General features: G+C 35.3%; 2 protein-coding genes across 3 annotated transcripts; both read left to right on the top strand.

Annotated features, from left to right (window-relative positions):
• Window positions 1–1700: 1700 nt before the first annotated feature.
• On the top strand, window positions 1701–10050 carry LOC122638339 (ABC transporter C family member 3-like). The gene is made up of 10 exons (XM_043831256.1): window positions 1701–4128; window positions 4432–4518; window positions 4606–5256; window positions 5362–5526; window positions 7718–8012; window positions 8123–8331; window positions 8485–8790; window positions 9223–9286; window positions 9488–9727; window positions 9852–10050. The coding sequence occupies exons 1-10, from the start codon at window positions 1753–1755 to the stop codon at window positions 9950–9952; spliced, it is 4494 nt and encodes a 1497-aa protein (XP_043687191.1). The 5' UTR covers window positions 1701–1752; the 3' UTR covers window positions 9953–10050.
• LOC122638335 (polygalacturonase non-catalytic subunit AroGP2-like) lies at window positions 6749–14272 on the top strand. Of its 2 annotated transcripts, none has more exons than XM_043831248.1 (2): window positions 6749–6753; window positions 13394–14272. In XM_043831248.1, coding segments are annotated over exons 1-2 (858 nt in total). In that variant the 5' UTR covers window positions 6749–6752; the 3' UTR covers window positions 14251–14272. The 2 variants fall into 2 exon arrangements, with proteins under 2 accessions (XP_043687183.1, XP_043687182.1); XM_043831247.1 differs by lacking the exon at window positions 6749–6753 and adding an exon at window positions 13090–13168 and having other exon boundaries at window positions 13279–14272.
• Window positions 14273–15092: the final 820 nt, after the last annotated feature.

The raw sequence follows: 15092 nt of genomic DNA, 5'->3' as shown, positions 1-15092 counted from the left end.
CTTTATCACGTGAGTTGGTTGATTTAGTGCCTAAGAATTTAGAGATGTCATATTTAGTGTTCATAGGCTATCCATAGCTATCCTACATCATGACCGTTGCAGCAAAAAACTGACTTTCCGTAGTTATGAGCTACGCTTTGCAAAATATCTATGGAAGAAAACATAGATTGACACTGTGAGAGGGCTAGGGCTGTGCCCAGCAAAGACTCTCCGATGCTTAAGTCAACTTCCTTGCAACTGAAGGGAATAACAGAGTAATCTCCTCAAAGTGTAAAGCAGCAGTTGTACCATACCTTGCCCCCTGGGGGGAAATTTAATTTATCTTGATGGCATGGTAGCCTTGATTGGAGAGGAGGATCCTTCTCTGATGTGGCCGGCCTGATTTAGTAGTTTCCTAATAGGAGTAGGAACTTATTCTTGGAGAGTTTGTTTTAGGTAAGCTTTATTTCTTAGAGATTGATAAGATTCCTTCTCAATGGGGAGCCGGCTGCGTAGATCTTCTAAGCTTCCATATCGGAGTGTATTTTCCTGCTATTGGGATTTTAAGAAGGTTTCCATATTGGGAAAGTAAGGCGAGAAACCTCGTGGTCCACGTTTTCTATTCTTGTGTCTCCATGTGTCTTTCTGTGAGTGGCTGGAGTATTTTACCCATAAAAATTAATGACTTTCATCATCGTCTGATAGAATAGACTTTAGGCTTGTCTTGTTAGAAGAATTAACTGACAAATACACATGTAGTAGAGTTCTAATAGGCACCTTGCATACTCTCTCATAATTTAGGATTAGTGAAGTGTAACTAGCACCTCAAGAATTTAGTTATTGCATATTATAAAAGAATTTGTATTGGTCATATAAAATGAATTGAATAGTTCATTTAACTTTGTGTATTACTCAACTAGGGATTGATTTATAGATAACATCAGGTTGAGTGTGGTTTGTTGCAGTGTTGCGTAACTAGCAACTCAAAAATGTGGTTGCCATATTTAACAAATGAATTTGTATTATGAGATGGATTCAAATGAGTCACTTAACTTAGTGTAAGACTCAGTCTAGTTATTGATTTATTGATAAAATCAGGTTGAGATGGATTCAAATGATCTATTGTATATCATCAATTGACAATTCTATTGACAAGTTAATTATGCTGCTGATGTTTGTTTTTATGGTTACATTATATAGAACTTCATACATGGGTCTGGCATTGGGGAAGTTCAAATTTTAGTTTCATTTTATTTTGCAATAGAAATGTATTGTAATGCATCACTTGGTGTTCTTATGATATGAAGTTCTTTGTCATTCGTTGGATTTGATCCAATATGTTAATTCTAAGATGTTTATTTGTAATATTTATTGGTTTATTTCATCACATATTACTAGATTTTGATTTTCTTTATTACTGTTCTTAATTGAACATGGACTAAATCATACATAACTGCAACTTCTTCCATTCTTGATTATTCAATGATAAATTTACTAATTCTCTTGATCTTTATATATTTTCAAACATTTTATGTTTTGCCAATTCATTAACAGGTTCAACTACACCTGAGGGTGATATTGAGATTCCAACATTGTCGTATCTTTTTGGAACACAAGGTGGAAGTGAATGGAATTTAGAAGCTAGAGTTTCCACAACATCTTTGCAAAGGGACCTGCATTAATTCAAGATGTGGTAAATCTGAAAGTATTTGCATTGGACTTGCTTGAATTGAGCTACCAAATTGCAAAGAGAAGAAAATTAAATTTGCAAACATGGATTCTTTTGAAGAATTGAAGAATGATATGAATATATGGAAATTCTTTTCACAATCTTCTACAATCATTTTCCTACATGGGTTTTCTGCTTCTTCACACCTAATAATGTTATTAGTTTTATCCATTTCTTGGGCTTACAAGAGACTTAAGATTGCTACCCTTGAAAGTCCAAAACCAATGTTGAAGAATACATACTATTCATTAGCCCTTATATCTTGCATGGTTCTGTCTTTCTATAATCTTCTCTTATGCATGTTAAACTATCTCTCTGGGTATCGACATGGTTGGTCTGAGCTAAAGTTTGTTGCCCAATTGGATTTTACACTCAAAACACTCACTTGGTTTGTAATATTTGGTTACTTACACGCCAAGTTTTCTCATTCAAGGGAGCACAAGTTCCCCATTCTACTATGGATTTGGTGCGCCTTCTACTTCCTAATGTCTTGTTCCTATCTTGCTATACATCTTGGTTTGTTTTGGAACCATTTATCCTTATCATTCCTAGTATGGGTCTCTGATGCTATATCCATTATTGTTGGTTTGTTACTTTGTTATGCTGAGTTGTTTGACAAGGGGCAAGAAGGTGGTGATTTCCATATTTTGGAGCCTCTTTTGAAAATTAGGTCCAAGAGAAACAATCATGATGATGGGAAAGGATCTGGTGTTGATGGAGACAGTGCAACTCTTTATTCAGATGCCCATCTTTGGAGTATTTTTACTTTCGCTTGGATGGGCCCTTTACTTGCACTCGGGCATAAAAAAACAGTGGACATTGAAGATGTTCCTCAACTTGATAATCATGATAGTGCCAGGGTGGTCTTTGCTTGTTTTAGAAATAAACTTGAATTTGATGGTAATGATAGTGGGAATGATGGTCAAGTAAGTACACTTAAGCTAACGAAGGCATTGATTCTCTCAACATCGAAAGAAATTCTATGGACTGCTATACTCTCCATTGTATGCATATTGGCTTCTTATGTTGGACCATACCTTATTGATGCCTTCATTCAGTATCTCATTAGCCCTCACAAACAAAAATATAAAGGTTATGTGCTTGTGTCTATTTTCTTTCTTTCAAAGCTAATAAGATGTCTCTCGGAGAGGCACTTGTTCTTTCGATTGCGAAAAATGGCAATTAGGGTTCGTGCTGCCTTATTCCCATTAATCTATCAGAAGGGTCTCAGGCTTTCAAGTCAATCAAAGCAAGACCATACTAGTGGGGAGAACATTAATTTGATGAGTGTTGATGTTGAGAGGACAGGTCTTTTCAGCTGGTATGTGCACGATATATGGAAGGTGCCTCTTCAGGTTGTTCTAGCATTATTGATCTTGTATAAGAGTCTGGGGCTTGCTTCACTTGTAGCTTTTGTAGCCACAATAATTTTGATGTTAGCCAATGTTCCACTAGGAAAACTACAGGAGAAGTTTCAAGGGGAATTGATGGATTCAAAGGATCGAAGAATGAAAGTAACATCTGAAGCTCTGAGGAATATCAGGATTCTCAAGCTCCAAGGATGGGAGATGAAGTTCTTGGCTAAAATAATTGAGCTGAGGAACTTTGAAACAAGATGGATAAAAAATTTACTTTATACATCAGCCATGACTAGTTTTGTCTACTTGTCTGCTCCCATGTTTGTATCCATGGTTACTTTTGGATTTTGTGTGCTTATGGGAATTCCACTAGAGTCAGGGAAAATTCTATCTGCACTAGCAACATTTGAGATATTGCAAGAGCCCATTTATAGTCTCCCAGACTTAATCTCCATGGTAGTTCAGACTAAAGTGTCCCTTGACAGGATAGCCTCATTCCTTTGTCTCGATGATCTTCAACCAAATATAGTACAAAAGCTTCCAAAAGATAGTGTGGAGGTTGCAGTTGAGATGGTCAAGGGGAATTTCACTTGGGACCTTAATTCCCCTAATCTCACATTGAAAGATCTTAATTTTCGAGTGTATCGTGGTATGAGAGTGGCAGTTTGTGGTTCTGTGGGGTCAGGAAAGTCAAGCCTACTTTCATGCATATTGGGGGAAGTGCCAAAAAAATCTGGAAGCATTAAATTAAATGGGACGAAGGCCTATGTTGCACAATCACCTTGGATACAAAGTGGTAAAATAGTAGACAATATATTGTTTGGTAAGATGATGGACAAGGAAAAGTATGAGATGATCCTTGAAGCATGTTCACTGAAGAAGGACCTAGAATTGTGTAGCTTTGGGGACCAGACTATCATAGGGGAGAGGGGGATCAATCTGAGTGGTGGGCAGAAGCAAAGAATCCAGATGGCACGTGCTTTATACCATGATGCGGATATTTATCTACTTGATGATCCTTTTAGTGCTGCAGATGCTCACACAGGAACTCATCTATTTAAGGTAGTTGCACTTTGACCTCTACTTCCAAAGTACCTCATTATTTAAATCGCAATGTTGTTCGCAAAAAACTTAGTCTGATATAAAGTTGATCTAAAAAGAATGAAATATAGTTTACCTAAACCAACAAGACATACAGACACATGATATTGAACTGTGTATGTTCTTACATAAAACCTATGGCCTTATGCTACTTATCTTTATAAAAAATAAATTATTTTAATATAGATAAAACTATGTGGTTGTTGTAAGTAATTAAAAATTTTTCTTCATGCCTTAATGTAAATATCTAAACTTTTGTGACAGGAGTGTTTGCTAGGGATTTTGGGTTCGAAAACAGTCATTTTTGTTACCCACCAAGTAGAGTTTTTACCTTCTGCTGATCTGATCTTGGTAAGAATATATATGCTATCTTTTTTTCTCACTTCAAGTTCCTCCACCTAGTTTGAGAGTGATTATTTACTTTCTCTTGTTTGGCAGGTTATGAGAAATGGAAGGATTACTCAAATAGGAAAGTACGAAGAAATTCTTAGTTCAGGAACTGACTTGATGGAGTTAGTAGGTGCACATGAAAAAGCTATGGCAGATCTTAATTTTGTCAAACATGAGACTGTTTCAGATAATTTAAGTAATGGTGAGAAAGATGGCAATAAGTTGTGCAGCAAAAAGTCTATTCAAGATGATGAGGAAAGGGAACCCAAAATCTACAAAATAGAAAAGGAAGTTAGGTCAGAAGGGCAACTTGTCCAAGAAGAGAAAAGAGAAAAAGGTGGAATTAGTCTTTCAGTCTACTGGAGGTATTTTACCACTGCATATAAAGGGGCTTTTGTACCAATGATATTGTTGGCACAAATTCTTTTTCAGCTTCTCTTTATAGTCAGTAGTTACTGGATGGTGTTGGCTGCTCCTGTTTCAGAGGATGTGAGACCTTATGTTAAAGGATCCACTCTCATTTTTGTGTATGCTGCTTTGTTCCTTGGAAGCTCTCTTTGTGTACTTACAAGGTCCATGCTCACTATAACTGCTGGATACAAGATAGCCACTCTTCTCTTCAACAAAATGCACTTGTGCATTTTTCGTGCTCCTTTGTCATTTTTTGATTCTACTCCAAGTGGAAGGATTCTAAACCGGGTAATTAAATATGCTTATATACTCTTGGGATCCAAATGATCTTGTTTGATCACCATAAAATTTAATATAGTTTTAAATTTTAAATAAAATCTATTTTGTGTTTAGGTCTCCATAGATCAAAGTGCAGTTGATACCTCTATTCCACATCACATTGAAGAACTTCTTATTTCAATCATTGGATTCCTAGGAACTGCTATTGTACTTTCACAGGTTGCATGGAAAATGTTAATAGTTTTTATTCCAATGATTGTGACATGCATCTACTACCAGGTAATCTTATAGCCACTTCCACTTCTTATGATTGAAATTTTTAATCAAGCTCAGCCATATTTTTCCCATGGTTAATAGGCCATGATACAAGTTGGTTCAAACTTTGATTGGTCGGTGAATTGTGAATTTGTTTTGTTTACACCAAAGATTATTTAGTGGTACATGCATATATGCTTAGGTGTGAAAATTGTGATTTAAATCTTAATATTCTTCTTAACTTTATAAAGAATATACGTAAGAAATCCATTTTCCCAATCACACATGTTCATGTAAATTAATGCAATTTTGTGGTCTTTCGCTTACCAAACTTTTTGGGAAGAAAGAAACAACCAATGCCAATGTTATAGAAGTGCAAAGTGCACCTAAAGCGACATAGTTGTGCTTTTGATATGCATAAAATATTTTGGATATATATAGTTGAAATTATAATATGGCCTATTAGCTTTGTCGGTAATTTTGTCGGTTGGAGCTCATACTAAAGTTAAGTTAATAATTAATAGAAGTTAACAACTAATAAAGAGAGAAGGTTTTCTAGTCTGGCAGTCCACATAACCAAGCCATGGTCAAGTGTCTACTTCTGCCACGTGATAAATTAGATTTAGCTAAAATTTTGTGGATAGGTAGACCATAAAATCTGCTATTTACATGTCAAGTTCAGCCCAAACAGAGTTAGCCATGTGGCAAACAGGTCATTTGAAAAGTCTAGGGATTTGACATGAGTGAAAATGATTACCAGTGGTACATGGACATACATGGGAGGAAATGACATCACATGGGGAGAAGTAAATGATTGAACTTGCGTTTGAAATTTAATGTGTGGCCACTCCAGACCATCTCCGTAGGTATCCAATAGTCAGATTTATCATTTGATCCTACCATATAGACACCCTAACCTAGTCTACCGACTAGAAAAACTTTTGCAAACAATAAATCAAAGAATAACTTATCATTTTGTCACTAGATAAATAATAAATCAATTACTAATGATGAAAATAACTAGTAAATAATTTTAAATTGTTAAATTGTTAACCAATATAAATTAGTAAATGATAAATTAATAATAATTATCGATAATTAAATTTTAAGGATTAAAGGAAAATGTTCATTACAAGGCCTGAATAATAGCGATGTCTTAGTTGTACAACAATTTCATATTATGGGGAGAGCTGTTTTTAGTCAAATAGACCATGGGATGATTGTTACCTATTCGGAATAGTCATGTGTCAAGTTTTGGACTTAATCTCTATTGTGTAGCTCACTATGTTTGGACTTCTACCCCGGTATTTTTAATGGCTAAACTGAAGAAGCCTAAAGTTGTGAAAGTTAATTTCTCTGCAAATCATGCATGGTTTAAATTTGATAGATGAATAGATTGTGATTTGGACAACCCACATCAACAAAATTGGAGCTCAAATGTATTTGTCATGTGGCAAATATTTGAGCAGTCAAGAGAAGCATATCTAAGTGGACCACCTAGGAAATGGTGTCGCAATATTAATTAGTTGAAATTCTTCAATGGAAAATCTTCTTCTTCCTTCCTTTCAATCTTTCTTTTCCAATTTCTTTCTTTCTTTCCATCTTTCCTTCACATCTTTCTTTCCTAAGGGAAGTGTGTGGACCACGCTTTATGCTAAGCATGCAAGAGCATTGTACTTAGCTTAAGTGAAGTACCTACATTGTATTATGCTACATTTTGCACTAATTGCATTTCATGTGTTTTTGGTGTAGTGAATTAGGTTATATTGTCCAGTCCATCATTAAAAATAAATGGATATGGACACATGTAGATTGAATTTGAAGTTTGATAATATAATGAAATCAGTAAGAAAACAGAGAAACAGATAGCACAAAATTTTGGATACAATTATGTTCATGTTCAACAAACTTTTTATCTAACGATTTTGGGATAAGCATTTTGGGATAATCAACATATTAGTAATGTATCTGATTCAATCAATATCTGATCACCATAAAAAAAGAGTAACCAATCAAATGAGAATGGTTGAAGTAAATAAGAATTTTCCTACAATTCCATCCATGCTTGTGGTGTCACTATCAACCATCTAAATGTAAGAAGCTCACCTTAAGAAATCACTCATAACAAATACTATCATTTTCACACTAACTATACATTTATTTTTATTTACACTGTACCTAATTTCTTTTTTTTATTATCAATATTATCTTACAGCAATATTACACATCTGCAGCACGAGAACTATCACGATTAGTTGGAGTATGTCAAGCTCCAATAATACAACATTTTGCTGAATCTAGTTTAGGTTCAACTACAATTAGGTGCTTCGATCAAGAAGAGAGGTTTATGGACACAAACCTCAAGTTAGTGGATGGGTATGCTCGACCTATATTTCACTTCTCTGGTGCAATGGAGTGGTTATGCTTTCGCATGGATATGTTAGCATCTATTACATATGCTATCTCTTTAATGTTCTTGATTTCAGTATCGAAGGGAGTACTCAGTCCTGGTAAAAAATTGAACTTGAGATCTTATAAATCATCTTTTAGGGCAACCATGATTGATTTCTCCCATAAAGGCATAATTTTGAATTTATTTTGTTTTTCCCCCCTTTTGAAGGTGTTGTTGGTTTAGCAGTCACTTATGGGCTTAGTTTTAGTATGCAAGGGGTCGTATGGGATCTTTGCAGCCTTGAGAATAAAATCATATCCATTGAGAGAATATTGCAGTACACATGCATCCCTAGTGAACCCCCTCTGTATGTAGAAGAAAATAAGCCAAGTCGTGAATGGCCATCACAGGGGAAAATTGATATTGTTGATCTACAGGTAATCCCCAATCAAGATTTCTCAAGTCTTTATTTCCTTGCTTATTTTTCATTTTATAGAATAGACCCTCTAAGCCTAATGTTGTTGGATAGTTCTTCTGCTCTTATGGAATTCTGCTAAGTTTTATGATTTTATTATTTTATATGTATGTAGGTCAGGTATGCCCCACACCTTCCTCTTGTCTTGCGAGATCTCACATGCACTTTTCCCGGAGGAATGAAGATTGGCATTATTGGACGAACAGGAAGTGGTAAATCAACTCTTGTACAAGCTCTCTTTCGCATGCTTGAACCTGCAGTCGGCCAAATTTGGGTAGATGGTATCAACATCTCTAAGATTGGTCTTCATGATTTGCGGTCAAGATTGAGCATCATCCCACAAGACCCAACAATGTTTGAGGGTACTCTAAGAAGCAATCTTGACCCTCTTGAAGAGTACAATGATGAACAAATCTGGGAGGTGGGATTTTTTTATTTGATGAATAATCTTTAATCAGTGACAAGGATATGATGGACATATCTTTTTCTTCTATAAGATTCATACATAAAACAAGTACATCATTGGTTGGGACATGTATCTCTAAAAACTACTTTCTCGTGGTTGTCTTTTTTTTATTTCTTGTTCAATTTTGAAATCTTTTCGCTAAGATATTGAAATAATTTCATTGGTTGAGGTGGAATCATCTTTTGGCCAAGTTTTAAGAGATTCCTTTAGTTGGGACTTGGAAAGTACACTATTTTTATTCTCCTATTTTCCTATTTTCCATTTCCATTTGGCACCCCCTTGTTTGTTCATTTCATTTTTTCCTTAGCTCATCTTTATTGATCAATTCTATTTCATCTTTAAGAATCAAGCTACTTTGTAATTTGACAAGACTTTTTGTTGTCGTAGGCTTTAGATAAATGTCAGCTTGGTGATGAAGTTAGAAAGAAGGAAGGCAAGCTTGATTCTGCAGGTTGATTTCTTCTCATATTCACTCGATCCAAAGTTGCTCAATATCAATTTATCCATGCAAAAAAGCATTATATTGTATTTATATATCTTTTTGGTGTGTAACCCCAACCCCCAACCCCTTTTCTAACAATATTAAGAGGAAAAAGTAAATGAAAATAAAATCTTGAGTAGATAACCCATTGTCATATGGTGGTTGTCACAGTGACTGAGAATGGAGAGAATTGGAGCATGGGTCAAAGGCAGTTAGTCTGTTTAGGGCAGGTATTATTGAAGAAGAGCAAAGTGTTGGTACTCGATGAAGCTACTGCATCAATGGATACTGCGACTGACTATCTAATTCAGCAAACACTTAGGCAACACTTCTCAGGGTCTACTGTTATCACAATCGCACATAGAATAACCTCAATTCTTGATATCGATAGGGTCCTCCTCCTCGATAATGGTTAGTAACGAGTATTTAGTAGTACTCCACAATCAAATTGGTTCAGTTAATTTTGGTAATACTTCTTCGCATCTTTTTCTAGCACTTATCTAATTAGATTGACATGTTTTCTTGTCTTAAACAGGCCTCGTATTGGAATATGATTCCCCAGCCAAATTGTTAGAAATCAAGTCGTCATCATTTTCAAAGCTTGTTAAGGAGTATACTCGAAGATGTAGTTCCTAATTTTGAAAGGCTTAATAAGTGAATTTTGAATGTTAAGATATAAGCAGGCAACAGCAGACTAAGGTGCATTGCTATTTTGAGTATAATAAAAAATTTATTGAGAGAAGACATGGAATCGATATCAAGGCTGCTTGTAATCATTTGATTTGGCATTGCCATTCAGTTGTAAGTATTGAATTTGTAAATAAGAGGGAGAGGGGGAAGGAAGAAATCAATTTTATGTCTATAAACCTTAGGAGAAGTTTTAATAAGCCAGTGGTATCTTTAGAGTTTAGAGTGCTGCAAATATGTACCATGTGGTGAATTAGATTAAAACTAATATTTTGTGAACAAGCTCTTACCAAAAATAAAAAGATATTTGTGGACAGGTAGAACGCAAGGGCCCCCTACTCACATATCAAGTTTTAGTTAAAATAGAATTGATCAAGTAGCAAAATAAATACTTAAAAATTAAGTAAAAAATTCATTTAAAAACAAATAGACTGTTGAAAATACAAGTGAATCTGCCAATACATGGGAGGGTATATGCTTGGATTGAAGTCTAAAAGTTGATGAGTTTGCTAAACCCTAGACCTTTTAGGGTAATCTTACGTAGCACTGTCAAGAGTGAAATGTATTGTCTCACTATAACTTTTTTATCCATATATTTTATAGTAATTATTTAGTATTTTGAAATTAGTTATAGGAATTTCACACAAATATAATTGAACCAAATCCCTACATTGACTACTCTCACCCCTTCCCCGCCCCCGTCTCTCTCTCTCTCTCTCCAGCTATTAATCCCTTAGCACCGCCCTCACTCTGTCTCTCCCACTTCCCGCAGCACCCCCTTCTCCGCCACCAGTTGAGCCCTTTGGCAGAAATCATGGTAATCATAAGCTTAAAAATATATTTGTACCTCCATTTGGTGACTACTTTGAAGTTTCAAGGCATTTGATTGCAAGGCCGCTTTGCTGTCGGAGAAGCATCAGTGACAGTCCTCAAACCCTCTCTTGTTTGTAGCTTGGAAACGTGTTGTATTTTATTTTTAAAATTCAAAATTCAAAATACGTTTTGTTGGGTGGTGCTAGAGGGTTGAGTCTTTTCCTAATAGACACCTAAATAGCCAATGGATATCTATTGAAAGACTTGTTTGAGTGGTTAACAAACAAGTCTTACGGGAAAGGACATGTATTGGGGCATATCTTTTGGAGACATCCCTTAGTGGTATCTCTTCCTCTCCTATATAAAGAGAAGATATCTTGCTCAGTCTCTAACAATTGTTTTTTAAAACATTTTTAGAAGCAATTTTAGTTTATGTTTTCTTTCCCACCGTAGTTGGTCACTGTCGATGAGTTAGTGAATATAGCTTTTGGACGCCCTTTGTAATCATATTTGGAACTGCAACCTATTTGATTAGAGAGTTGTCTTATCCTGGAGGTATAAGTGCATATCAATCCGGATTGCAGAATTGGGACATTTAAAAACCTTAAGGAGAGAATTGGTTGATGCGACTCTAGCTAATTCTACCATTTGCTGTTCGAGTTACACAAGAAGATGTGTATTGGTGTACTTCTTTCTAAGTGATGCCATACTTTTTGTCATACCAATCAAATAAGTCTTGTATTTACTGTTTGTTTATTATATTTTTAGTCTTATACTTTCTTCACATCTTATTTTGTTCCTACAAAACATGGCAAATTCAGTTGTTTCCAATGGACCCTAACGTAGCAGCAGCAAATGTCATGAAGTTGATTGCCAACAAGAAGGGAACAAATTCTACCCCTTCACTTCAATTCACCAAATCAACTTCAAGGGTAAATAAAAAGATAGTGAAGTAAATTGTTTCACTCTTCATAGTGATGTATAAAAGGATCCTTTTCATGTGGCAAAACTTGGTTATTTCTAGAAATACCCTCTAAAGCAGTACAACAATATAAAAAAAATAAAAAATAAAAAAAGCTTCGTCATCAAGCTTCAAAATTAAAATTTTGACTTGTTACTAAATTAAGCATTTTTAATTAATTTATCTACTACCAAAATTTTCTTGAACCACACTGCTAGCTTTTCTATGCCTAATTTTGTTCTTACATATTCTTTTTATGATCAAATTTTTCAGTTTCTTCCATTCAAAATTTTCCTTCCATGCTCATGCATTTTGACTCGAAAGTCTCAAAATTGGTTCATAGAAAAGAAATCGGAATTGTTCCAAAAGCCAATCATATGGGAGGTTATTCTGACCTAAAATATGTATGGTTTATGTTCTTTGTAAAATTATATTTTCTTAATTAAATAAAAACTTTGAGACATCAACTTTTTGATTGATGTGTTTTTGTTAGAAAAAAAAAAATCTAACTTCTCAATTTTTGGCAAAGTTAGGAATGGAAAAGGGGGAAGGTTTGGGTCCCTTTCGTCGAAAACACTTTTCGTAGTCAGTTTTTGTTCTTTTCATTCGCAACTACCCTATTGAACAAGATATACTTGTTGAATTCACAACATTTTGGATTGTGTTTGTCATATGCCATTGTTTTAATGGTGTTATGTAAAAAGTGAAATTTGATATATTGTAATCTTTATCTTCCTCAACAATTTTTTTAACAATAAATATATACTCTTTCTTGGCTGCATAGGAGCTCCAGTAATTGGAGTAAATTTTAAATTTTGATATAGATAGAGTTGAACACAGAGTTGAGATTCCTTGGGGAAGGGTAACAGACCTTACCTACATATATGAATTCAGCTCTCCTCCAGTCGTGGCGAGAGCTGAGGGATCTAACCCAACCAAAACAGGGGTGTTTGGGTCATTTCACAGGCGACCCCACCCTATGAAATGACTAACCCCCTGTTTTGCCCGGGCTAGATCCTCCAGCTCCCGCCACAGCTGGAGGAGAGCCAGGTCCTACATATATAGTGAGGCTTATCAATCAGAAAATTTTGGGTCTCACATAATTGAGAAGATCATACAAAAACAAGTGCAAGTCCAATGGATTTACGCCTAATTTTTGTTCATTAAACAAATCCACAGAATTGGGAAAGTACAAAATACTTACAAAAAAATAAAGCTCCCTTGTTTTTATATTATTTGGTATTACAAAATTTCCCCTCTATATAAATTCAAACAACCCTTTTCCATGCAGAAAAACCTAACACACCCAAACTCATTTTGTTCTCTGTTTCAAATCCATCATGTCACATGTCATTCTGTTACTTGGACTTCTGATAGTAGCTTACTTTAGTGTAAGAAAAATGATGATTTTCAATTATTCATTCATTTCAATGTGGTTATTACTGGTTTCTATTTTATCTTTCTAATGTGTTTTTTTTTTTTTCCCCCTATAAAATTGTAGGTTTCTCAAGCTGAAAATGCCTTTTCACAGTATTGGGAAGAGCATATTGGTCTTCCACACCCTCCACATTGGTTAGCAGCAAAGACTTCTCCACTAAATCGTTATCAAACAGAAGTGTTTATGAAACTTATGGAGGAAAATGAATTATCTTCCCACCTAAGTTTGTTTTGTAAGCAAGCTAATATTGCTTGTTCTACAAATGCACTGATGGAGAAGACAATTGACAACACAACCCTACCACCAATAGCCCAGTGGAATGCAGCCAAAATGAAATATGACCTCCCAAATGACGCACCCCTTTCGGTTGCCAATCAAGGGGGATTGCCGTATTTCCGAGAGTTGATGGTAAAAGAGGGAGGTTTCATGCCTATCCCTGATCTAAGGGACCCAATGTCATATAAATCGTTCTTGCCGCGACTTCTGGCATTAAAAATTCCATTATCTCTTGCCCGAATTGAGGAATTAAAGAAGCTTTTTGGTGTGGTAGATGAATCAAATATGGATGAGTATATTCGATACACCCTCGAGATATGTGAGAAGAAACCCATTCAAGGTGAGCAGAGCACCTGTGCAACATCCGCCGAGGTTCTTGTTGATTTTGTTGTCGAAAAATTAAGACACCATGTACGCATATGGAGTACTGAGAGCATCGAAGGATCATATGAGAATGTCACAATTGGATCTGTGAAACTCATCCATGGAAACCTCTCTGAACCTCCAGTTTTATGTCATAGTCAGCCATTCCCATTTCAAGTCTATTATTGTCATGTTTTACCGAAAGTAAAAGTATATGTAGTTGATATACATGCTAGGAAGAAAGTGAATCATGCAATCATGGCATGTCACTATGATACATCAACATGGAATCCAAACCATCTTGCTTTTAAGCTGTTAGGTTTTGGCCCAGGCCTAATTGAAGTCTGTCATTGGATAAATGAGAATGGAGTGGTCTTTACAAAGATAGTAGGTTGAACAGCATTTTGAAGATTTGATTCTCTCTCTTATTTGTGTTACATTATACTGCTTTCATTATTTGAAGGATAAATAATTACCTGTTTTGGCTTTGCTTATTATATCTATCAAGTTTCAGTATAATTTTGTTCTTCAATTGTCCAGCATAATAGATGACAACTTGAAACTAAAGTAAAACCTGGCCTTGTTACACCCTTACTACACATTACAAATTCTACAGTACAAAAGGAAGCCCAAAGTTATGGATCAGAATTATAAACCAAGACAAGGCATCCTTTATATACACATCAGTCAACTTAATTGCATGACCAGGGTTGTTTCTTTCAAGTTATAAAGTCACTTCTTAGATAAGATTTTTTGGGCTCCATTAGGCCAAATCAAAGTGAAAAAGTAAAGCATACAAGAAGCACCAATATTCTGCTAACAGCTAATTTTGAAGCAAAGGTAATTTACTGTACAGACCATTTGTCTGCTAGTTCATGTATTATGGATAGGATATTCATTGGTCTTGCTTCCCAGATCTCTGATTTGGTCTTGCCAAGTTGATGCCTGAGGGCCAGGAGATGTGTACAACCACAAGGATGCTTATGGTTTTTCCTTATTATTTCTGCCTTTTCTGTTCATATTCATTTATATATGTTGGGGGGTAAATGTTTAGAAAACTGAAGTTTCAATGGCATTGTTAACACTATTTATGGCATCTGATTCTGAAGAAAACCACCTCATTATTCAGTTTTGATTGGAAGATTTCTTGTGATTTCAGCTAATCTAATCCATGAGAATCCAGTTCCATCATTTTTTATTTTGGTCTAAATTCTCCTTAAACTTGCTTTCTTTAGCAA

This window comes from Telopea speciosissima, chromosome 8 (assembly GCF_018873765.1).
Source record: "Telopea speciosissima isolate NSW1024214 ecotype Mountain lineage chromosome 8, Tspe_v1, whole genome shotgun sequence".
NCBI classification, from domain to species: domain Eukaryota; kingdom Viridiplantae; phylum Streptophyta; class Magnoliopsida; order Proteales; family Proteaceae; genus Telopea; species Telopea speciosissima.
This window is presented reverse-complemented; position numbering and strand designations above follow the sequence as displayed.

Coding starts and splice junctions, on each gene's coding strand:
- LOC122638335 (XM_043831247.1), top strand. CDS start 13,118: ATGTCACATGTCATTCTGTTACTTGGACTTCTGATAGTAGCTTACTTT. Junction 13,169..13,278: donor TGATAGTAGCTTACTTTAGT/GTAAGAAAAATG, acceptor ATAAAATTGTAG/GTTTCTCAAGCTGAAAATGC.
- LOC122638339 (XM_043831256.1), top strand. CDS start 1,753: ATGGATTCTTTTGAAGAATTGAAGAATGATATGAATATATGGAAATTC. Junction 8,791..9,222: donor ATGATGAACAAATCTGGGAG/GTGGGATTTTTT, acceptor TTGTTGTCGTAG/GCTTTAGATAAATGTCAGCT. Junction 9,287..9,487: donor AGGCAAGCTTGATTCTGCAG/GTTGATTTCTTC, acceptor TGGTTGTCACAG/TGACTGAGAATGGAGAGAAT.